The 25,675-nt window shown below is 45.0% G+C and overlaps 1 protein-coding gene across 5 annotated transcripts in view; it reads left to right on the top strand.

The window, feature by feature from the left end:
• Nucleotides 1-25,552, top strand: part of Fam171a1 (family with sequence similarity 171 member A1) — a 126,642-nt gene extending 101,090 nt beyond the window's left edge. For all 5 annotated transcript variants that reach the window (XM_076572708.1, XM_076572706.1, XM_076572705.1 and 2 more), the window contains 3 exons: nucleotides 18,161-18,277; nucleotides 21,323-21,437; nucleotides 22,597-25,552. In XM_076572708.1, coding sequence (XP_076428823.1) covers nucleotides 18,161-18,277; nucleotides 21,323-21,437; nucleotides 22,597-24,292 — 1,928 coding nt within the window. In that variant the 3' untranslated portion in view covers nucleotides 24,293-25,552. The remainder of the gene's footprint in view (nucleotides 1-18,160; nucleotides 18,278-21,322; nucleotides 21,438-22,596) is intronic.
• The last annotated feature ends 123 nt before the right edge of the window (nucleotides 25,553-25,675 follow it).

A 25,675-nucleotide genomic window follows, 5' to 3' on the forward strand; every position in this document is an offset into this window, starting at 1 on the left:
CACTCCCTATTATGGACATTTCTCCTTTCCTCGGTGTTTAACTAGGGCAGCAGATGGCCTTCTGGAGTCTGGGGTTCGATGACTTGTTGCCCTAGGGAATGGTCATTTATGAATAAGCAAACCAGGTCAGCGGTGTGATTGAGAGTGACTGGTCCTGAGTAATCAAAGCATCATTAATGTTTTAGATTTCGGATTTCACTCAATTTATTTGAATCCTCTTACTCCCATGAGATGACAGAAAGAAAAGCCTACCCTGAGAGTGGAGCTATGTTGTGAAATCCAGTTTTAACTGCCTTCCCAAACACAGCAGGCAGAGCGTGTGTGGGTTGCTATAGAAATGATGGCTGCCGAGCCGGCCTCTTACACGTCTGGCACATCTAGAGCAGGTGCTCAGTCATAATCGGCCCGGGGAGTGGATCTGTCTCCCCCTCCGCTGGGACAGGGCTGCTGACACTATGCTGGGCTCCCTAGTCTTGTAGGTAAGTCATGGCCAGCTTGCCCCTGGAGGTGGAGTTTATTTAAATGCAAATCCATTTCATTTATTTGTCAATGTAGGTCCATTGACGTAGAAAGCATATTTGTAGGGGTGTTACTTGGGAGATCAGGTGGGGGGGTGTGCAGAGGAGAGTGAGAAATATCTGCACTATTCTCTCAAATTTGATGCGAACCTAAAACTATTCTTTAAAAAATGAAGTCAGAATCATTTGTATATGCCTCTCTGACCACGAGTGTGATCACAGGGTCATCTAGGTCACCAAGTATAAGTTAGAGACTGCCAAGGACTTGCTTAAACGTGTTTTCAAGGCAAACCCAGAACTCTGACATGGAGAAATAGGTAAGATATACAGATATTTAAAATCATGTAAATATTAAACCATATGTCTAGATGGAGGATCTCAAAGTAGTATGTTGTGGTTTGACTGACATAGGGATGCACTGTGCTAAACTGTCTAACAATTTAAATACATGTTTTGTTTGTTTTTTGGGGTTTTTTTGTTGTTTTTGATTTTGGTTTTGTTTTGTTTTGTTTTTTGTTTTGTTTTTTGTTTTTTTGCCCCTGGAAGAACAGATGTGACAGTTAAGGGTATTAAACAAAGGAAGGGATTGGCTTACCTAAGAGTGATGTCAGTGTATCCCTAAGAAAGACAAACAGGCCATTTCCAAGGGAAAAACAAAGAAACACCCTCACTGTGGAGCAAGGATGACCTTGAACTTGTGACCTTCATGCCTCTGCCTGCAAGTGATGGGGTTTTAGGTACACACCTGGTTTATGGAGTGCTGGGGAACTGAACGTAGAGGTTTTGTGCATGCTAGAGAAAGGGCCCATTTGCAAAGTATGAAAATCAGCCTGAGAGGGAATTGGGTTTTGATGAGAATTATAGGAGGGGAGGGGATAGTTTGTGGCAAAGAGAATTGGCGGAGCTGGGGTGGCATTGGGGTAAATGCTTAGAGCCCAGTGAAAACCTCATCTTGACAAAGGTCTTGGGGCAGGGGCACAGACTGTCCAATCCGCTTTGCTTTTGGAGACTAAGTTGGGGTGGGGTAGAGTTTATTGCTGTGGATCTGATAGCATCCCATTGCAAAGTTCCACCCCTAAGGATGAGAGTTAGACTTAGTCATACTTGTGCTGCCCTGTGGACTGATCTAAGAAGAGGGACAATTGTTTTCCAGCGTTGCCTAGCAACTCAGCAAACAGCCTTGTAATATCCATCCATTTGCAAGCATTGTTAAGGCTTTTGTGTTGGTGGCCTCCTTGGAAAGATAATTTTCAGAAAATTAGTTCTTGGGTAGCTGTGGTTTGGGTCACTTTTGTTTTAAAACTCTATTCTTAGGGTGTCGGTTTTCTTAAAGTATCACTTTGTGTAGAACTAGCATTTACCAGGCTTGGATTTCACCGAAACCATTTTTAGCAAGCCTGACAAATGAGTATTGCCTGCTTTTGTGGTTGGAGAGTTTACAAGTCAGTCTTTCTCAGGGAAACCCTGCATTCTTTGACAGTTAACCCCGAGTCACCGATGGGCTTGGTGGGGTATGTGTGGCAACTGCATATCCTGCCGGCTTCTCCACCACCAGGAAGCATCTAGGCCTTTCCGTGCACTACTATTTGGCCTGTGCAGCTAGAGTTTTCCTGGTCCTGCCTGGCCCATGGTCAGGACAAATCTCTCTCACCCGCCAGACCCAACCAAGTAAAAACACAGAGATTTATATTTCTTATAAACTGTATGGCCACGGCAGGCTTCTTGCTAACTGTTCTTATATCTTAAATCAACCCATTTCTATTCATCTATAAGTTGCCACGTGGCCCGTGGCTTACTGGTACCTTACATCTCGCTTTTCATAGCGGTAGCTGGCAGCGTCTCCCTGCCTCCACCTTCCACTTCCCAGCATTCTCTTCTCTGCTTGTCTCGCCTATACTTCCTGCCTGGCTACTGGCCAGTCAGCAGTTTTATTTATCAATCAGTCATCCACAGCAGGCCTGGGTTTTAAGCAGAAATTTGATGTTTATTTTACTATAAGCCTAAGTGAAAAATAACTAGGACATTAATGCACCATAAGTAATTTTAGAGTTGTTGTTGTTGTTTGAGACAATCTCATGTATCCCAGACTGGCCTCAAACTTGCTAAGTAGCTGAGGATGACCTTGAACTTCAGACTGTCCTGCCTCCACCTCCTGAGTGCTGGGGTTTCAGGGATACATTACCACATCCAGTTTATGCTGAGGATGGAATCAGGGCTTTGTGAATGCAAAGCAAGTACTCTACCAACTAAGCTACACACCCAGCTCCCCAGGGGTGTGTGTGTGTGTGTGTGTGTGTGTGTGTGTGTGTGTGTGAGAGAGAGAGAGAGAGAGAGAGAGAGAGAGAGAGAGAGAGAGAGAGAGAGAGAGAGAGAGCACATATGTGTACCGTTTATGTGCAGGTAGGTGTTGGTGAAGGCTGAAGCGAGTGTCAGACCATTGCAACTAGAGTTGCAGGTGGTTGTAAGCCCACCAGCATGGGTGCTGGGAACTGAACCTGGGTCCTTTGCTAGAATAGCCACTGCTCCTAACCACTGAGCCGTCTCAAGCCCCCAGATATTTTTAACACACATTACATCCACTTCCTTTCATGTGAAAGAGTAATTACAAAGTAAAGGTATCTTTGGTCAGTTTACACAGGTTATGTACAGTTCTAGCATTACAGAGAAAACAGGGAGCCACAAACCAGCGATCACAACAAATTGAACTTGAACGCCCACTCTCATGGCGTATGAGCTAGAGCCGGTTACTTAGCCTTAGTGGGCCTCCGACTTCACATCCCTGAAGGGAGTATAGTAGCCAGAGTCCCTGCGTCATAGAAATGTGAGTGGAGAGGAATTACAGCAGGGCCCGGCACTGAGGGGAAACCTTCATATCTGCCCCCCCCTCACCCACCTTCTCCTTCACTCTCCTCCTCCCCATCATCTGCATCATTTCCCCTTCACCGTCTTTTCTTCCTCTTCTCTCTCCTCTCCCTCATTTTTTCCTTCTCCTCTTCCTCCTCTCCCCCTCCTCTCCTTCTCCTTTCCCCTTCCTCCCTCTTCTCTTTCCCTCTCTTCCTCTCTAACTTCATCTAATCACCATCATTGTCCTGACCACTGCTTTTAATCCATATACAGTTAGCAAGTTTTTGGTGCAGTCTATGAGAAAAGGGGCAGGCACTGGACCCTGTGATTGTGTTAGTGTGGCACTCCAGTCTCACCTCAGGATGAGTCTCTGGAACACTCCAGCCTCCTAGTCTGATGCCAGTGCCCATGATCTACTGGCTGTTCCATACTTCTAATATCATTCACTGTCTGGAATCGAACTTCCAAATAACTCCTGAGTTCAGGATAGGTTGTCCCTCATGCGGGAATGCGTCTGTGTGCAGAACGACTCACCCATCTCTGTTCCTTTCACTAGTTTGAGTACCACTGGCTTCGTGGTACCCTGTGCCACTGTCTTCTCTTCACAGGGGAGGGCACTAAGAACAGGTATTTGGTGGAAAACATTAATATTGTATGGGGGTGGACCGTGGTGTGTGTGTGTGTGTGTGTGTGTGTGTGTGTGTGTGTGTGTGTGTGTGTGTGCAGAGGATAACCTTGTGGAGTCAATGCCTTCCATCCTCTCCTTCCACCATGTGTGGTTCCCAGGATCAAACCCACGTCAGCAGGCTTACATGGCAAACACTTATCCTTCTGTGCTGTCTCACCGTCCCAAGGACACATACACCTGAGATGGGTAAAGATACCTCATGTCTGGGATAAGATTCAGTGCTTCTAAACTGAGGCCTGAAGCCCCAGGGTGCTTTGGGATCTGGTAGTTGTATGAAGGGATTTTCAGGCTGGAAGAATGTTTAACGGTGATCTTTGAAATTGCATGAAAATGTTCAACATCATTTGGAATCAATATAAAATTTAAAATTACCAGATAATCTTATTATGTGAATTTGTATTTATAAATGGACTGTTTTACAATGGGAAGGAATAGGTGTAGTGTATAAATAATACAATCCGTGCATGATAAGGAAAAGGGAAATCAAATGTGTTTTAAAAAGTTTTACACTTAAGTTGATGTTTTCAGGAGCAAATGAGCTGGCTCAGTGGCAACAATGTTTTCTGAACAAGGATGAGGACTTGAGTTTGGATCCCCAGCACCCACACAGGAGGATCCTGGGGGCCTTCTTGTTAGCTAGTCTGGCTAATCATTGACCTCTGAGTTCAGTGAAAGATCCTGACACATGTGCACACATGCACACATGTACATACAGTGTACACATAAGCAATTAAAAAAAAATAACCAAGTTACGTTTGTAGTCAGAATTTTACTTTGAGGTGGCATGCCCTTGTTTCTGCTTCTACACACCTATTTTGGTTTTGCAATTTGCTATGAACTATAAGCTCACCTGTGGTGGCCCGTTTTGTGTGTCAACTTGACACAGCTAGAGTCATCAGAGAAAGAGAAAGGAGAGCCTCAGTTGTGGAAACGCTTCCATAAGATCCAGCTGTATGGCATTTTCTCAATTAGAGATCAACAGCTGAGGGCCCAGCCCATTGTGGATGCTGCCATCCTTGGGCTGGTGGTCCTGGGTTCTAGAAGAAAACAGGCTGAGCAAGCCATGTAAAGCAAGCCAGTAAGCAGTACTCCACCATGGTCTGTGCATCAGGTCCTGCCTCCAGGATCCTGCCCTGTCTGAGTTCCTGTCCTGAGTTTCTTTCAGTGATGAACAGCAATGTGGAAATATAAGCCAAATAAACCTTTCCTCCCCAATTTGCTTTTTGGTCATAGTATTTTGTCAAAGCAATAGAACCCCTAAGACAAGTTGGTACCAGGGACTAGGGTATTGCTGTGCTAGGCCTGACCATGCTTTTGTTTGAAGGAATATGGACTTTGGGACTGTGAATTAGAAAAACCACTTTAAGTGCTGCTTAATGGGCCATACTAGTAGGAGCATGGAAGACAGTGGTGCTGAGTGTGATTTGAACCGTGGGGGGCTGGCTCAAGAGGTTTCAGAGGAGAAGAATTTTAGTGATATTCTTCTTGTGATATTTTGCTGGAAAAAAAAAGTGACTGCTTTTTGCCCTTGTCTGAAGAGTCTGCCTGAGGCCAAAGTAAGAGATTTGAATTAATTCAGTTGGCAGAGGAAATCTCAGAACAGCCTAGTATAGACTCTGTTGTGTGGTTACTAGTTAGCGTTCATGCTTATGATGATTTATAATGAAAAGGAGCAAGCTGAGGAGAAGGGGAGCACCAGGAAGTGGAATGGAGCTAAATCCTGTGTTCAGAGAGATAAACAGATTAAGAAATGGAATAAAGGGAGTGGTGACCTCAGGGCAAGAGGCCACCTAGCTAAGTTTCCAACTTGTGAAAAGAAATTAAAAACGTAGAACCAGGTGTGGTGGTGCACACCTTTAATCCCAGCACTCCAGAGGCCGAGGCTGGTGGATCTCTGAGTTTGAGGCCTGATCTACAGAGCAAGTTCCAAAAAAGCCAACCTTAGGCAGTAAAGGAAACCACCGAAAACGGAAAGTCAGTGAAGATGGAACTGAACCAGGCGGCCATGTCTCAGCCCCAGTAAGCAGCAGAACTTGGCAGCTTTGGCCAGGTAATTCTGGAGTTAAGGATAGAAGAAAAAGGCTATAGAATTTGCCTCCATGACGAAGGAAAGCCACTGAGGCCAGACATGTATCAGGGGGTGTCCCTAGAGAGGTCATTTTGTGAAGCTGTGAAGTTGAAGCCTGGATTGCCTTGGAGACCCCAAGATGTTAGAGATGCCAGAGTCATAGTTTACCTCCTGAGGAAAGCTGCTGACAGGGAGTGGAACCAGCCCAGGAGAAAGAAGTGTGTTGCAGTCAACACAGCTGAAAGGAGTTGGAGATGTGAAGAGCATTTCCAGATTAGACACAGAGATACAAAGTTTGGAGTTTCCCCATCTGATTTTTGGTCTTGTTTTTGTCCAGTATTTCTTCACTATGCTCCCTTTCCTACATTTTAGAATGATAATGTATATCCTTTGCCATCATACGTTGGAAGTATGTGATCTGGGTTTTATTTTGATTTTATAAGGTATTATAGTTAAGAGATTGCATGAATCTCAGAAGAGACTTTGAACTGTGGACTTTTAAACATTGTTGAGACTGTGATAGGCTATGAGGACTTTTGAAGTTGGACTGAATGCATTTTTATGTCATGATATTGTTACAAGCTTATGGGGGTGAGGGAATGGAATGTGGTGGTTTGAAAAAAAAATGGCCCCCAAAAGGAGTGACACTATTAGGAAGTGCTGTGGGATGGTCTGTATGTCAAGTGTGTTGCTCTGATTGGTCAATAAATAAAACACTGATTGGCCAGTAGCCAGGCAGGAAGTATAGGCGGGACTAACAGAGAGGAGAATTGAGAGAAGGAAGTGGGGAGGAACCCTGCCAGTTACCGCCATGACAAGCAACATGTGAAGATGCCGGTGAGCCACGTGGCAAGGTATAGATTTATAGAAATGGACTAATTTAAGAGTAAGAACTAGATAGCTAGAAGCCTGAGCCATTAGGCCAAACAGTTTAAATAATATAAGTGTCTGTGTGTTTATTTTATAAGTGGGCTGTTGGACTGCTGGGGCTTGGAGGGACCCAGAGAGAAAACTCTCCAGCTACAAGGAAGTGTGGTTTTGTTGGAGTGGGTGTGGCCTTGTTGGAGGAAATGTGTCACTCTGGAGGCAGGTTTTGAGATCTCATATATGCTCAAGCCACACCCAGTGTCTCAGTTCACTTCCTGTTACCTGCAAGATATAGAACTCTCAGCTCCAACACCACATCTGCCTACATGCCACCATGTCCCACCTGCCACGATAATAATGAACTGAACCTCTGAATGGTAAGCCACCCCATTTAAATGTTTTCCTTTACAAGAGTTGCCGTGGTCATGGTGTCTCTTCACAGCAACCTAAGTGAGACCTCATCTAAACTGGGATATCATTAACAAGTATGTTTGTGGGCCTGATACATACATTGGATATGCAAGTTCATGCACCTGTGTGCATGCTGTGACGTCCAGAGAAGGATGTCAGGTGTCTTCCTCTGTGATCCACCTGTCTCTACCCCCAATGCTAGGGTTACAGGCACAGGCAGCCACACTTGGCTTTTTACATTGGTGCTAGGGAATCCAAACTCAAGACCTCATTATTTCCCAGCAAATGTTCTTACCCAGTGAGCCATCTTTCCAGCCTCCAACACATGATTTAAAAAAAAAAAAAGTCCAATGCATTATGTGGTAGACTTCTTTATTTATTTTTACAGTGGTTTTGTGCATTTATTGAGTCTGAAATTTCTGTAAATGTTGGGGATTGTCCTGCCCGTAAGCAGGTTGCTAGAAAATGAGATGTTTGAGGCCTACCTTCCAACACAGTGTAAGACTTCAAGTCATAAAGGACCTAACACTCTGCCCTGAACAGGTGATGATCCTGATACTGTGGTTCTTTCAGCCTCTCTCCTGGATGACCCTTCTCAAACCATCTGTGTGCACACGTGTATAGGCACACAGCATGCAGAATAAGCTCAGCACATTCAGACTGTGTTGCATTGGAAGTTCTGGCAAAAGGACCCCTGCTGGCTCTTTCATATACCACACAGATGTGATCATCCACAACAGCCCACAGATTTCAGATATGCAGTATGAAGTTGGCCACAGTGGAAGGGGAAGAAAAAGTTAAGGCCACAACTGAAAAAAATTGGACCCAACCAAAATGTAATGTAGTCATTCTTAGCTGGATACATTGGATTTCTATAAGCCAGTGTCTTTCATCGTTTTCAGGCCCAACCTGAGATGGGGATACCATCTCTCCTATCAGAAAACAGCTGGAGCTTAGCCCAGGGAGTGCTCAGAGCACACAGTGTCTGGGCCTGGATGTGGAGATGAAGGGGTGCAGACTACCAAGTTTCTCTTCCCAGGATAGGGATCTCCGTGCATGGGAGGACCCTTCACTGAGCGTGAAGTTACCTGGGGGCACTAAGCAAAAGTTACTTCCACTCCTACTGTGTTCAGCCCACCTGTCACTTTGGGGATCTCTGATTGTTGTCTTTGAACTCTCTGCCAATATTTTAAAAACAAAAACAGACTTGCCATGGAATGCTAAGCCTGGATTTCCTTTTTTACAAATTTAACAAGTGCTAGAGAGATGGCTGGAGGTTAATCCCCCAGGCCCACTCGGTGAAAGGAAAGAACTGACTCCAGCAAGTTGACCTTTGACCTCCACGGGAGTGCCACGATATGCATGCACACACAAAATAAGTGTAAGCGCTAGAGAGATGGCTCAGGAGTTAAGAGCATTTGCTGCTCTTCCAGAGGACCTGGGTTTGGTTCCCAGTACCAACTCACGTGACTCACAACCCCCTATAAGTCCATCTCCAGGAAATATGATTCCTCCTGGCCTCCAGGGACACCCTCACACACATTTTATACACTCACACAGACGCATACATTATACATATAAATAAAAATAAATCTCTTAAAATAAATGTGGTAAAAAAATTTAATTGAACAATTCATTTATCTATTTTTTTTTTTTAATTTTTCCCTTTTTGTGTGGGTGTTTGGTCTACACGTATGTCTGTGCACCACAGTGCCCGTGGAGGCCAGAAGAGGGTGTCAGATCCCCTGTGACTGGAGTTACAGGTGGTAGTGAGCCACCATGCGGGTGCTTAGGATCAAACCTGGGTCCTCCGGAAGAGCAGCCAGTGCTCTACCACCTCTCCCTCCCCAGAGCATGGATTCATTGAACATCATCTTCATGCCGGCTGGCTCTCTCTCTCTCTCTCTCTCTCTCTCTCTCTCTCTCTCTCTCTCTCTCTCTCTCTCTCTTTCCCCCCCCCCCTCTCTGCTGCAGACTCTGGGGATAAAGCAGCAAAGTAAAACTACTCAGGGAAATGCTCCTCTGCCAAGGCTTTTGTTCTTAACTGAGGCAGTAAAGCCACGTGCATGGATGAAGTCAGGACCATAGGACAGTTAAGCAGAGTGCTGTAGAGGGGATAAGCTGGTCAGAGCCTGTGGAGAGGAGACGTTTGAGCTGATAGCCTAAAGACACCTCGGCGCCTGCTCTGGAACTATTTTAGTGGGCAGAGTAGGCGGAGATGCAGTGGGGCACCGCAGGGTCTTGATTTTGAAAGTTTGGCCTCACACACAGCAGCCATGTTGCTGAGTACCCCTTTCCATCATACAACAACGCGCTTTCTACACTCATTTGACGCTATCAACCCCTGATATGGTCTGCCAGGGGCTGAATTACTTCCTGAACAGATGACCAAAACTACTTATAAAGGCACTTTCAGCAGCGGCCACTCCAGTCCTAACAAGGTCTACGTATCTGAAGGCTTTGCGATTGCAAATGCAGTCTACGGGTGAGTGGGCTGACATCGCCCAGGAGCTTGTTGGAACAGCCCAAGGCTTTCCTCCAGACCTACTGAACCACAGTACGTACACACACACACACACACACACACACACACACACAACACACACACACAACACACACACACACACACACACACACACACACACACACACACTCCTCGGTCTTAGCAAGGCTTTCAGTGAGCTGTGGAAATAGGTTCCCTGTTGTGCCATCTTTCATTCTGAGCCATTTTTCTAATGCTGAGGACCCCAATCCTATCTGCTCACCCCACACGCTCCTTTGTGACTATAGTGGTGGGATTTTGCTAATTGCTCGGTGGGAACTGAACACTGTGGATAATAAACCAAATTTCTCTCCAGGTAGGGCTAATTAATTTCATACCTTAACAGTCTAGGTTTTTGAAATCTCCATGTTATAAATGGAAGATTCTTACTGTCTTATCCACATGATCACATATCTGGTACTTCCGGCTAGCTCTTTAGACAGGAGCGGTCCTTTAGCCTTTCAAAAGCCTTGATGTTTCCCATATGGCTCCTTTCCCAAAACTTATTTCTTAGCTCGTCAAGCCCTTAAAGGGGAAAACAAGCAGTTGTTTAAGTTCGGTTAATTTCTAAGATTAGCCAGATACAGTGGCACATGCCTGTCATCCAAACCCCTGACCAGCCTGGGCATGTATAAGACCCTTGGCTGGATCTCCAGCACAAAAATAAACTAAGCAATTAAATTAAACAAATATTTTAATTTAGCTTTAGAAGTCTCAGGGGCCCAGGATTCAGCTGAGCCAGGTTAAAACACTTGTCCTGCAAGCCTGATGACCATCTCCAGAACCCACAGACAAAGCTAGATATGGGGGCGTGCATCTGTGATCCCAGAATTTCTAGGACAAGATGGGGGTGGAGCTAGGAGAATGTGCCAGAAGCTCCTCGGGCCAGCAAGCCTGGTATAGGAAGCACAGCAGCAGAAATGAGAGACCCTGCTTCAAGAAGGGGGAAGACACGAACAGGCTCCCAGCCATTGTCTGCAAACCCCCACACACGCACTGTAGTACACACGTGCCCAGACACGTGCACATGTACACACATACACACACACAAAAAAAATGAAAACTTTCAAAAAGTTAATCTCTTCCTCAGAAACTACCATAAAATATTAAAAGCATGTGTTGAGCGACTCCAGGCTTCAAACACAGGTCCTTGGCTACCGTGAATTGCCCTTCATTTTATTCTTGTTGAGACCAGTCCTGAAATCTGCTTGTTCAAAGGAAACAAAACATCCCATAAAACTTCTGCTCTTCTGATTTCTAAAAAGAGAGAAGTAATTACTCAAGAAATATTTTGCTGCCCGATGGTAGCACATACCTTTAAGCCCAGCACTCAGAGAAGCAGAGGCAGACAGATCTCTGTGAGTTCAAGACCAGTCAGAGAGCTACACAGAGAAACCCTGTCTCAAAAAAAGAAAGGAAGGAAAGAAGGAAGAAAAGAAAAGAAAAAAGAAATATTTTGCAATAAATTAACAGAGGATGTTTGCTCTTAACTGATTTCATAGGAAAAATCATTCCAGAAAAGGTAACTGACCTATTCAAAGCCTGTCTTCTTTTTCAGTATTATAACTGTAGAAATGGTGAGTGCTGCTGCTGTATGGTAAATGTAGCTCAAGAGCTCCACGACTCTTTTATAGTCTGTTTCCATTATTCTCTTTGGAGCTGAGGTCTCACCAGTTGGTCCAGGCTGATCTTGAACTGACCCTACTCCTGCTCAGGTTCCATAGTGCTGGGGTTACAGGTGTGCACCTCCATGCCCGACTGAGGTTATTAAACGTGCAATAAAGTAGAGTTTGGCCTTGAGACTTCCGTGTGTACAGTTGGTAGAGCGTTACAGTAGAGGAAATAACCTAAAGTGATATAGACTGAAGCCTTGAGACATGAGGTGTCCAACTCCAAGAGACATCAGGCATATTAGGCGTCTAGATGAGCTTAATGATGGTAGGGGGTGGTGTGGGGGGGAGGTCATGATGGTGATTAGAGGATGAGGAAAAAGAATGTCCACAGCAGCTTGCTTTATGTTTTCTAAAGACCATTGTGCCTCAAACAAGCTGTGCTCACCCCATGCTGAATATTCAGCCAGAGCCACCAGAGCCCGAGAGAGGAAATAGCTATTAGCCAAGGCCAACAGCAGTGAGGCAGGACAGCAGTGGGTTTCTGTTGTCTGAGTTCATCCTGTGTTGCGTAGGTGACCTCATCACTCATCATGAGTGTTTCAGAATGCTGCACAGTCAAACTGGGTGTGGGCGTAGAAATGGCTACACTCGGCAATGTGAACGATAATCATTTTTAATTGACAGAATGGTCTTGAGATGGATTTCCTGGATGGTTGCAGAATCTAGTAGAACTTATTCAAACTTAGTGCAGGAAGAATATATCAATTAGAATACATTAGTAGTCAAGTGTAAGGTACCAAATACTTGTGTTGAAGTGCCCAGGACAATTACTATGGAAATAGGAAGCAGTTGCCTTCAGAATCTTCAGTGACTCAAAGACATGAAGGACATGTGCTTCCTCTTCTGAGTGTCTGGGACATGTCTTCAGTTCACACAGCTAGAAAGTGACCAGGCTGGAATTCACACAGAGGGTCCCTTATGCTATGAAAGTCACTGGTGAGATCAACTGGCCCTGTGTATTGCTGGGCATTTATCCACTCGGTACTTTGAAGTCTAATATGATAACAAGTCTCAACATGAGAGTAAAGTCATGTATTATTGTGTGTTACCTAATATGCAAGGGGTCAAGTTCAGTGTGTGATCTGTTCTAGTGTGGTTGGCTTCTGCTTATAATTTCTTTACCTCAATGATGTTCATAATATCCGATCTTTGTGCTTATTAGCAAACGTGTGTTAAGCTGAAGTAGTGTGCTGTTAAAGAGGAGTACCAGGCAGAATAAATATGCCAAGCAGGAACAGCAAGATAAATCTGGGCTCTTTCGGCTTCTTTCAGATGAGATGTTTCATTTTGAGTAAACCCTTTTTCATATTGCCTCTGGGGAGACACTCGTTCAATGTTGGAACTCACTTTCCTTTATAAATTATAAATAAAAGTTTACTTTGTTGTAGCATGGTAACCAAGCAGGAAAGTGGCACATCAGTGATTGGTAGAGACCCCATCCCATCTTACGGATAAGCATGAGGTATCCTATCTAATGGTTACTATATGTAATAATCGTTACAGTTAAATGCAGCTCCCATGTGAAGAACCCATAGTGCTTTGAACGCAGTAAACCTTGCCAGCTAAGTCCATAACAAAGGCACTTCCAAAAGATGAAGGCACAGCACCCATTCTTGAAAATGTTTCTGAATCTTTCCATGGTGTGTAGTTTAACTCTTAAGGATAAATCAGACAGAAAAAAATTACCAAATTTGGGTTCAGAGTGCCACTGTTTGATAATTGGGTTGACCTCCTGTTCTTACACTGCCTGAATATATTATTCTAGACACCATTTTGATAAGGGGATGGTAACAGAGTGCTAAACATGGCAAATTGGGCATGGCAATGATAAAGGAGCAAAATCTGATAGCAATAACATGGCATATAAGAAAGGGACAGTGAACATGTAGACAGTAGAAGAATTATTTATCATAAGAGCAATCAATCATATCCAGAATTCTCAATTCTGGCTTCCTAAGGGCACTGAACCTAGACTTGCCATTGATCATGACCATGACCTAAAGTTATCAAGAAAAAAACATGTGTCTGAATCAAAATTACATGTCGTCTTTGGTATTTGTGTCAAACCTTCTTCTCAAAATGTTGGCAGGTTCGGAAGAATAGCCCCATGGGAAGGAGACTTTGCCTCCATTCCTTTGAGGCTTACCTTTGCCTGTTGGATAGATTCATTTTTACTCAAGATTCCATTAGAAAGAGTTCAAATAGCTTTAAAGCCATTTGAAAATTGATTAGCTAGAAATTCCAGTCTTATAGCATGTCTTTCCTTGATGCTGGCAGAGGAATCACATGAGCTTCACTCACAAACAGTATTAACCACAGGCTCATGTCAAAGCAGAGGCACATGTCACCCTGCTGACTGCTGAGATGCCCACTCAGCACAGGTTGACGAAGTTGCATCTGTGTGGCCTTTACACATTAAAGCCGCCCTGGCTGGGGCTGGCAATGCACTAGAAACTGTAGGTCCTGCCTATCTGCCATCAACAAGTGATAGCCTTGACCTCTGTGTATCCCAGCAGTAGCCTCAACTGCCTGTATATGAGGAAGACACAAAAGGAGTAGTTATAAGCCTTAAAAGGAAGCCATGGGAAGAGGATGAGAAGGAGGAGACTAGGGGAAGATGGAAAGACAGACCAGATGAAGTGGACCCAAAAAGGCCAGGCAGTGTTGTACACTGGGGGCTGTTCTGTGATTGGATCCCAAAGGTGAGAATCTTCATCCGGACAGCCCATTCACAGAGGCAATGTTCAGCAGTACCCAGAGCCATCCAAAAGGTGGCCTCACCAAGTGACAGCTGGATCTTTCTTCCACTCATAAAGCAGGAAAACCTGGTTCCTGCCTTGTGCTGTCTGAACAGGGCTGGTGTCCACATGGGTGCACATGAAAGTACCCTTTCAAGCACCCTGCGCATAGCATCCAACCAGCCTATAACATCATTCAGCACAGGGCCCTTTAAGGAGCTTTGTCTGCTCTGCCATTGGTTTCACCTGTAAAGAATCCAACCTTAAGCACAATAACCACTTCTGTGCACCCGTGTACAGGTGGGAAACCCTCCTCCTGCTGCTGCCCAGGTGGGAAATCCTCATCATCCTGCCACAGCAGCAGGATCTCAGTAATGAGAAGCATATGTTTCCAGCACACAGTTCATTAATTCTTGTGTTTCCTGTAGCCTTCCCTCCCACAAAAAAACCCCCAGAAATCTTGGGAAATGCTCTTGCTAGTAACAGCATGCTCAAATCCCACAACAGTGTCACACTTTTGTCACTATCTGTGTGTGCATTTTATAGAAAGCATGCCAAAGTTAATGACTCTTCCCCGGCTGGCTTCGTTCCCTTCCATTTGGAAGGGGAGCATACCATTTTAGTCACACTCCTACTAGGCTAGCTTTCCTGTCGACCACACCCAGCCTTTCTCAGAAGGATACTGATGTTATTTTTTGGATTGTGCCTCTAGGTTCCACTCAATGTGTAGTTAGTTCCTACGCTGTAGATGTTTGTAGGTACTTAGCAGAAGACGAGGGGTATAAAATACATAGGTCAGCATTCTCAGAACTTGTAATCTGATGGAGCTCAAACTTAAAACATGTTTATAATATGTATCTTAAGAAAAATTATGATACAGTAAAAAGCTTTTCCTAGGAATGAAGAGATGTAGAACATGCAGATGTATGAGTTCTCCCCAAACTCAGATTTGCATCTTTTTGAATAGAAGAAAGCTCTAGGAGGTTAGAAGTACAGTAGCAGTCAGTCATGAGGACTAGCTCGGCAGGGACTAAGCAGAGGGCATGGAACCGTAGTTGTCCTTTGTTTACAGGTTCCCATAGCTTCCCATTGTTAATGGTATTCATTTCAAGATCGATGCAGGCAAATGCAAAGCTTCTTCCCAGCCTTGGCCCATCTGCTCCCTCCTGTTCCCCCTGAACCTGACTGCCCAGTCTTTGGTCCACTGTTTCATGCTTCTGCATGCTGTTCCCTTTCCTGGGTGTCATCTTCTCTCTCCTGCCTCCCTCCCCATCTGTTGTCCTTACCGACAAGCCCTGCTCCACAACCCCATGTTCCCTTGACGTTCTTCCCAAGCACTTATGATATCTTTAGCAGCTGGCCTTTCCGTGTTCCACTGGCAGCAGCACTGTCACTTCCAGACTGAATCTTCCAGGCTGGAAAAGGGACCAGTGAGCTGGGCAGTGGGTGTGGGCGTGGGGTATTGATAATACCGCCAACCCACTTGGCTTGCCTCACATGTAACTTGGAGGTATTCTTCAAGTCTGTTTCAGTTGATTTTCTTGTATTGTAAAAGGCAACTTCGGCAGAGTTGGCGGTTTGTTTATGAATGAACAGGAATTAGGACTCAGCTTCCAGCTCTTGTCTGCTGGATTCCCATTTAGTATCCACCCCATTTGAAGAGCAATGACTCAAACATCTAATCTGGGGAAAGTGCAAACCAAAGAATGCATGGCTGCATCCTGGCTAATCCGAAGGAAGATGCTGCCTGCTGTGCTCGTGGAGGAGCCTCTGCGTGGGAGTGGGTAAGGTATGTGAGTCATGGCAGGAGGAGAGGATGAGGGGGTGATGGGAGCAGCTGAAAATTATCCATTCTCTTCTTCCGGAGAAACTTTCTTGCCGAGTATAGAAACTCTCCTCTTGACTGTGTTCAGTGTCTTCTGTTTCTATTTCCCTAGAAGGCCTGTGGAACTACTGGTTCTCTCTGATGCTAAGTGGTCTCCGGGTTGACATGATTCAGGATTCAGGAAATGGGTCGAAACTGGGCGTCTATGGTCTCACACTCATTTTAGAAACCTTTTAGCTTATATTGTGCTCTAACTTGAACCAAAATCACTACAGCCATGATCTAGCCTGTTGCATTTGAAAGTCACAAATGCAGAACTGTTGCTATGCCTGGCTTCCCCTGCCTTCCTGCCTTGTATTGCCACCGTGCAGAGGAGGTGGGTATAAGGTAGGAAGCATCACCAGGCACCTTTCCACCCACTCCATTTGAGTGTTGCCATAGCAACTAATAGCGCCTAGAAGCAGCCCAAGTGTTGTTTTGTTTTGTTTCTTCCTTTAGTATGAAAAAAAAATCTACTTTTGCCTTAGCAATATGTGAACCTAGAATTTGGGGCATAAATAAATAAGATATTTGGCACACTTGATCCCGTGAGGCCTATAGTACTCCAGGACTGTACATGTGGTGGTTTCAGGTGGTCGGTGATTGTAGGCGTAGAGAGGGCTCAGGAGGATCCCTGTGTGTACAGCCCATGCCACCATGCTGGTTCAGGAGAGGTGTGCACAAGCCTTGGGAGGGCGTAGATGGCTGCCTCCCTCTTGCCCTTCTGCCTACAGCGGCCATCAAAGGCCTCCATTCAGGGTTCCTGCTGCTGGTGAGCGCGGTTGCCATTCGGGCTAGGAAGCAGTCCAATAGCCTAGAACTCGTTCATCGCCATCAGTAAGCCTTCTCCTACACACTTTCAAGAAAAGCAATGCCAGCAGTCTCCAGGAAGGTCTATGGGAATGTGGCATGATACAGCAGAAGAAACAGCCCCAGCCCTGGACTTAGTCAGACCCACATCCCTTTGTGCTGTGTTCTTAGCACCCAGGCCTTGGGAAACTTTTAAAATCCACCAGTCCTCAACCTCCCCATCCCCCCAAAAAAGGAAATGAAATCATATGGTATGGAGTTGTGAGAATTATAGATAATGAATATAAGACATCTATACTGTAGTGAGCTAGTACATAGCAGATTTTCCTTAATGGGAGCTTTTTAAAATTGTTGCCTACACCAGACTTACTCAGAATATGCAAAGACAGCATCGACGAATGGATATTTTTAAATTTAAGGCTGGGGGTGTGGTTCAGTGGTAGAGTAATTACCTAGCATCCCTGGCATTGCCAACATGGATAAGAGAGTAAATAAATCTGTTCTAAATAATGGAAACATAGCCGTAACTGAGGATAAGAAATGTGTTTATTTGCTTGAAGGTAAATACTATAACGGCCCTGGGCTCCCCTTTTCCCACCTCCACCGACCCCCAGCACACTGCCGTCATTGCTCTATGATATTTCTGAACTCCAACGGCTTCCTCTAAGATTTTTCTGTGTTTGCAAAGAAAAGTGGTTGATAAAGTGGCTGAAACTCATTTAGTTGACAAGACAAAGAAAACCCAAAATTGTTCACTTTTCCCTGAAGGAGAGTTGCAAAGACTTCACAGAAAGTTGTTTACAGTCTTCAGACGACAGTGTGACTGTCGAAGTCAGTGGTTCTCAACCTTCCTAATGCTGCAACCCTTTAATCCAGTTCCTCATGTTGTAGTGACCTCCAACCCTAAAATCATTTTTGTTCCTACGTCATAACAATAATTTTGCTACTGTTATGAATCGTAATGTAAATATGTGATGTGCAACTCCTGTGGGGGTCATGGCCCACAGGTGGATAACCACTAGTCTAGGCTATCCAGCAAGTTGGGAATATGGCATTTAAAGTGAGTTTTATAAACATTTATGGCTGCAATAGGAGTTATCCATGTGCCCTGCTGAAGTTCTTTTCTGAATCCCACAGGAACGTGGCTAAAGAGTGGTCTGGGCCTCGTGCACCAGGAAGGCAGCCAGCTCACGTGGACGTACATTGCTCCCCAGTTGGGGTACTGGGTGGCAGCCATGTCTCCTCCCATCCCAGGTAATACAAAGCCAGCAGTGGTGGTGATCCGAGTGGGTGTCTTTGGGGGGGGGGGGGGGGAGTCTGAGCTCAGTGTTCATTTAAAAATAACTTCAACGGGCAGTTCCCATCCTATTTTTTAAAACATCAAATGATAGAGAAGGCTATTTTGTGGGGTGGGGAGTTGTGGCTGGAACTTTCCCGTGGAGGTCGGGCATAATGCTTAGAAATGGTCCTGTTTCCAGTTCCGTTTTGCTCAGACAGGACAGCTGCCATAGGGAATTCTTCAATGTAAGTGCGCAGGCTTCGACCTCTTCCCTGATTCCTGAAACAGCTGTGGCCTGGTGTGTATGTAAACTTGCAGGCCAAGCACTCAGCAAGAAGCCACTCCTGGGGGCTCCTTGAGACAAACTGCTTGGCTTAGCATTTCTGAACAACTTCAGTACAAGCTATCTGCCCAATGTGCAAGAGAATAATCTTCAGTTACGACATGTAGATTGACTCCTACTTAGGACATGACATAGATGTCTCGTGTGTACATATATGTATACATATATGTATATATACTTATATAATCCCAGTGGTATTCCAGAATAATGTGCTTTTCCTGAGAATTCTTTCTAGGGATGGCTCCCATCCTTTAAAAGCCTTTAAAAAGCCAAGCCTCTTGGACTGCCACCTTGGAAAATTCGCTTTCCTCAACAGTGTTTATGCTCAGAGTACATCTTGGTTTTTGATGTGTGTTGTTTTTTAACACATGCTAAAACACATGTAGTTCTAGATAGGGGATTGAGGTGGGTTAAAAAATGTGCTGTGATTAAATGGTACCTCTTACAAAGTCACCTTCAATGCATTTCCAAATGAAGACTCAAAATATTTTAGCAACAGAATTAATGTTGAACCGCTAAGATTCATATTCCCAAGTAACTAAGAGGATAGAGGCGTTCCTAGACAGGTGTGGAAAAACCTTTCGCATGGATACCACATTCCCATCTGAAAAATTGACACTCTGGAGTGCTTTTCTCAGAGGCAATTGTTCTCACAGCATTGCCAGCATGAGCCTGGCACAGAAACACCCCATTTCCTTAATACGAAGTATCAAAAAGTAGACCGAGAGAAAGAGAAAAGGAAAAGAAATACCTCAAGTACCAGAGTAACCGCCACAAAGTCCAGGTATTGAAGTGAACCTTTTTTTTAAAGATAGATTTCAAACAACTGTGGCTGTCAGTTTTCCCGCCATGCAACAGATTATTAATATTAATATCAATAAACGCTTTTATAAGGAGGAAAGCAAGGGCTGCTCAACACAAGTCCCCCAGGAGTTTCCAGCAGTGAAGGAAGCGCTCAGAGCTGTGAAAAGCAACCCCACCCCAGACTGACCGTGCGCGGCATGGGGGTGCACACGCGGGTAACCTCACCACCGTCACTTTTATTAAAATACATTGCAGTGGTGCTGTGCCTCCCTGAGCCCCAAACCAAGAAAAAAACAACTAGAGTTTTCTTCTTTAATTCTCTGCTTCAGCAGGAACTGAAGTCTAGTTGTGAGTTTTATGACGATTTCTTTTGGCAAAGGCTAAAATAATTACATTCTGAGTGCTTAACAAGCCAAAGTTTAGCCCCTTGAGAGTAGTTTTATGTACCCAAAGTCTTTCCCCGGACACACATGCTTCTCTTCTTTTTTTTCTATATGGAGGACCAAACCCGATGTCTTTGAACATTACCTTTGTATTGAAATGTCCTGTGAACAGTTGAGGCAGTGTGGAGTCGCTGTGGTAACTCACCCCACTTTCCCACCCCACTAAGTGGGTGTATTGGAGGGAGGATTTCCTTCTCCTCTGGACTCAGGAAACGTCACTGATTCCAAAGCCTGCTTAGCTTCCTTGGATTCATTTCTCTCTCGGAAGGATCTGGGCCAGGAGTGCTGGCAGAAGCGCCTGTCATCCAAGCACGAGTGCGGGGAGGCAGAAGACTAGCCGCAAGTTCAAGGCCAGCCAGGGCTTATAGTGACAACCTGGGAAAGGAGAGACGGGGGAGCAGGCGAGAAAGGCAGGGAATGAGAATTTGTCCCCTTAAAAAATATTTCTAAAAATCTGCCATTGAACATCAAAACTAAATTTTTAATAAGGCAAATGGGTGCTTGTTTATAAATAATATGAAAACTGGGCAAGAAAAAATGTCTAAGTGTTCTCATTCAGAGGTTTTGTTTCCAATCTTAACATGCAAGCCAGAATTACTTCACTCTTAACTTTAGGAGACCAGATTCACATTGCCCTTGGACATTAAGAGCAAAACTTAAACACGCCCCTTGGGGTTCTTTACATGTAAATTAAAAGTTGTTTGTTTTGTATGTCTCTCCAAATCTTACCTTTACGTGCTCAGGAGGTCTGTGGCCATACAAGCTTAGCCTTGTTATAAATAAATAAATAAATAAATAAATAAATAAATAAATAAATAAATAAATAAAATAAGCAAAAAAAAAAAGATAATGTGGATGACTATTTCAGATAGGAAAGCATTTTGGTCAGACTTGACTTTTTAATGTCACGGTAAATTTATATCATATATTTAAAGTGATTCATTCAGGCAAAGAGTGTTCTGTACGGTAATAATTGCCCAGGAAAAGCAGGAATAAAATCATTACCATTTTTTCCTACCTTGTAAAATCCCCAGATTCTTGGTTCATATCCGAAATGAGAATCTACTCAATGGTTTATCCTGCATTCATTTTCTTTTATTAAAAGATCATGTATTTAGAATGCTGAGCATGCTGCTGAGAGAGACTTGCTTCTAAGCGAGGAAACAAGAGCATTTCATTGATACGAGCGCATTTCATTCTTGAGCATCAGGGACTACCAGCCACTGAAGTGCTGGCGATCGTCATGGGCAGGAGGGATGGCACCGCAAGTGTATCATCCAAGGGGTGTTTCTCACTGGCCACAGCTCAGTCCCTCAGGCAGGAAGAGTTTTTTTTTTTTTTTTTTTAAGTCAAAACATTCTCAACTCATTATCCCTATTCTTATTTGAAGGAATTCAAAGTTCTAAAATGAGATTTTTCTGACTTTCCAGGTCCCATTGTGACACAGGACATTACCACGTATCACACGGTGTTTCTTTTGGCCATTTTAGGAGGAATGGCTTTCATTCTTTTGGTTTTGCTGTGTCTCCTTTTATATTATTGCAGGTAAAATGTTACCATTTTTGGCAATATATTTGTTTAATGTAGAATTTCTCATGCAATTGGTATGTGGAAGTCCTCCTCCTCCTCTTCCTCCTCGTCTTATCTTCCTCCTCCTCCTCTTTCTCCTCCTTCTTCCTTCTTCTTTTTCTCCTCCTCCTCCTTCGACTTCTTCTTTCTTTTCCCCTAAACCATGTTAGTTTTTCTCATATCACCTAGAACTCAAACATGTAATCTAAGTTGCAGATGAGCCCACAGGTTAGGTGATAATGTTAATGTTTTGGGTATGTTTAGATGCTGATAAGGGAGTTATAAGAGCTTAGGAGTTGGGGAGATGCCTCAGTGAGTAAGAGCTCTTTCGTGCAGGCTTGAGAGCCTGAGTTCAAATCCCTAGCACCTATGTAAAAAGAGGAGTACAGACACACTCACACTTGTCTGTATTCCTAGTGCTGTAGGGACTAAGACAGGAAGGCTTGCTGGTTGCTGGCTGCTGGCTGCTGGCTGCTGGCTGCTGGCTGCTGGCTGCTGGCTGCTGGCTGCTGGCTGCTGGCTGCTGGCTGCTGGCTGCTGGCTGCTGGCTGCTGGCTGCTGGCTGCTGGCTGCTGGCTGCCAGCCTCACTCCAGATTCATTGAGAGATCCTAAAATAAGGTGGACAGTGGCAGAGAACATCCAACATCCTCCTCCATTTTACACAAGTGTGTACTGTGCATATGCAACACACACACACACACACACACACACACACACACACACACACACGCAACCCTACACAAACACATACCAAAAAAGAAAAGAGCTTGACATCTGTTATACAGTTCATTCATAATACTCCTCAGCCCTCACTAAGAGATGAAACTCTCAACATCAAAGCAAAATTATTCTTATTTTGATGCCATATCTGTTACATTAGAAAGAATGTGTGTTGTTGACTTCTGGGTGTTGCCCATTGAATAGATAATTTGGCTTCTCTTACAAAATCTTGAACCTTCCATCGCTAGAGTTTTCTGCTCTGTGTTAAAACAAGAATGTGAGTGTGGAGTGAGGAGGCTTCCGGGTGCTTAGAAATCGTTTTGGTTTTCCTCATGGAAGTTGGCGAGGGTTTACCTGGAACTTTGCCATCACGAGTCTCTCATGTGTGCCCCTGTGTCACCTGTTCGGTTGCAGGAGGAAATGCTTGAAACCCCGTCAGCATCACAGAAAACTGCACCTCCCCCCAGCCCTGGAGAGCTCCAAGAGGGATCAGTCAACATCCATGTCTCACATCAACTTGCTGTTCTCTCGTCGAGCATCAGACTATCCTGGGCCTCTCTCTGTCTCCAGCCATAGCCGCCCAGAGGCCCCAGGGACAAAGGAACTGATGGGCGGCGGCGGGGTGCACTTAGAAATGATGTCCCCCAATGGGGAGGGGGACCTGCACACACCCATGCTGAAGCTCTCCTATAGTACCTCACAGGAATTCAGCTCCCGGGAGGAGCTGCTGTCCCACAAAGAAGAGAATAAAAGCCAAACATCCTTTGATAATCTGACACCGAGTGGGACGCTGGGGAAAGACTACCATAAGTCAGTGGAGATTTTTCCCTTAAAGGCAAGAAAATCTGTGGAAAGAGAAGGCTACGAGCCCCCGGGCAATGGTGACTACAGAGGTAGTTACAATGCGATGCTCGCCCAGCCTTTATTTGAGAAGCAGGATCAAGAAGGCCTGACATCAGCAGGAAGCAAACTCACCATTCAGGAACACATGTACCCCGCACCTTCATCCCCTGAAAAAGAGCAACTGCTGGACCGCAGACCTACTGAATGTATGATGTCTCGATCTGTCGATCACCTGGAGAGACCTACTTCTTTCCCGAGGCCAGGCCAGTTGATCTGCTGTAGTTCCGTGGACCAAGTAAATGACAGCGTTTACAGGAAAGTGTTGCCTGCCTTGGTCATCCCAGCTCATTATATGAAACTTCCAGGGGACCACTCCTATGTGAGCCAGCCTCTGGTAGTCCCCGCTGACCAGCAGCTGGAAATAGGGAGGCTCCAGGCTGAGCTGTCCAACCCCCATGCGGGAATCTTCCCACACCCATCCTCTCAGATGCAGGGCCAACCCTTGTCTTCCCAGGCCATCTCTCAGCAGCACCTGCAGGATACAGGTTCCCGGGAATGGGGCTCTCAGAATGCATCCATGTCAGAGTCTCTGTCCATCCCAGCATCCCTGAATGATGCAGCTTTGGCTCAAATGAACAGTGAGGTGCAGCTCCTGACTGAAAAGGCGCTGATGGAGCTTGGGGGTGGGAAGCCACTTCCACACCCTCGGGCGTGGTTTGTCTCCCTAGACGGAAGGTCCAATGCTCACGTTAGACATTCGTACATTGATCTCCAAAGAGCTGGAAGGAATGGAAGTAATGATGCCAGTTTGGACTCTGGTGTGGATATGAATGAACCAAAATCTGCCCGGAAGGGAAGGGGAGACCCTTTGTCTCTCCAGCAGAGCCACCCACCTGTTCAGGAGCACCAGCAAAAAGAACCCAGAGGGCACGACAGCACGGCCTACACCCAGCTCGTGTACCTGGACGACATGGACCAGAGCAGCAGTGAGTGCGGGACCACAGTCTGCACCCCCGAGGACAGTGCTCTGCGATGCTTGTTGGAAGGGTCAGGTCGGAGGAGTGGGGGGCAGCTGCCCAGCCTGCAGGAGGAGACAACCAAACGAACTTCCGACATCCCCCCGGAGCCATTAGCCAGTCCCAACCAGAGAAGAGCTGCCAATGATGAAGATGAAGAGGATGATGATGACGATGACCAAGGAGAAGATAAGAAAAGCCCCTGGCAAAAACGAGAGGAGAGACCCTTGATGGCCTTTAACATCAAATGAGCCATCATTGAGCCCCTAAATGTGGAATATAAAATTGCCAAATATCCTTTCTCATGGAAGCGCATACCTGTGTGTGGAGAAGCTGAAGGATGAAAACCGTGGAAGTCGACGCATTGACAGGGCTGCGTCGGTAGCAGAAAGAAATTAGGGTTATGGCTCAGAATAAAGGATGACTAACAAACGCTGCCCCTCCAGGGAGGCGGCTGGGAAACCTGTATGTCATTCCATGGACCTGACTTGTCCCAGAAGGGATGCTGTCAAACCACATGTGGTATTGCCGTGCTCCAAGGATCACCTCAGTTCTCCCTCAGATTCTGGAAACAGATGGAACTCTTTTTGCATTGTTTGGATCCTCCTTCCGTTTTCTCGCGATAATGCTACTGTGAAGCTTGGGAAAGTGGGTGGCACGTAGTTTCCTGGAGTCAGCATTATCTCAAAGGAAAGCTATGCATTGCTGCTTCGTCTTGTTGCTTTGCTTACACTTCGCTTCGGTTGGGCTTCTCTCTCTCTCCTTTTTTTTTTTTTCATGGGGGGGGTGCTTTTTTCTTTATAATACAAATTCAATTCAGTTGAAAAATTTTTATTTCCTTCTTTTAATCTGTTCTGCTTCTCTGTGGTTGACTTCAGTGTCTCTCTTCAGGAACTCCTGAGTGTCGCCTCTTCTCATCTAAGCCTTTTAATGAAATTGTACTGAAATTTTTATCAGCTGAGAGTCCTTCAATTCTGGTCCCATTAACTCCAAGTGCCTTTTTTACAGTGACAACAGACAGTCCCTCAGTTTTATGTTTTTTTCTTAACCCTTTTAATTGAACTGCCTGGATTTTATATGAAGTTACGAAATGATACCTTTTTCTTTGAACTGCATGCTGCCAAGTGCCATTTGTGCTCAGCATCCTCATTCCCACACAGTATACTCTCTAGTTATCGTGTGTAATGTGGGTTCTGTTTAGCTAAGATAGACTAGAGGACGCTGTAAAGATGCCCGATCCTACGCCATCCCATCGGCCACTGGCCACCATTCTTGTTCCACTGGCTGTTTGTATATAGGGTTGTGTATTAACTCTGGAATCCTATGTGCCCGTCTTGCTCACCAAAGATGAGAGTATGGGCTGAGCAAGGGGATTGAATGTGACTATTCAAAACACCCTTATGTACTATCCAAAAGTGCCAGAATGACTCTTCTGTGCGTTCTCCTTTAAGAGCTGCTTGGTTGTTCCAAAATGAAAACTCAAAATAAACTTGGAAGATGGAAAAAAAAAATCTGTGTTCATTCTGATTCATTCTGGGCCATTGTCTGTTGGGAAATTGTCAATAGGGCTTTGCTGTTCATTCCTTGGAAGACTTCAAATTGGGGGGGGGGGTGAATGCATAAACACCCAGGAA

Source organism: Peromyscus maniculatus, chromosome 5, assembly GCF_049852395.1.
Source record: "Peromyscus maniculatus bairdii isolate BWxNUB_F1_BW_parent chromosome 5, HU_Pman_BW_mat_3.1, whole genome shotgun sequence".
In the NCBI taxonomy this organism is placed as follows: domain Eukaryota; kingdom Metazoa; phylum Chordata; class Mammalia; order Rodentia; family Cricetidae; genus Peromyscus; species Peromyscus maniculatus.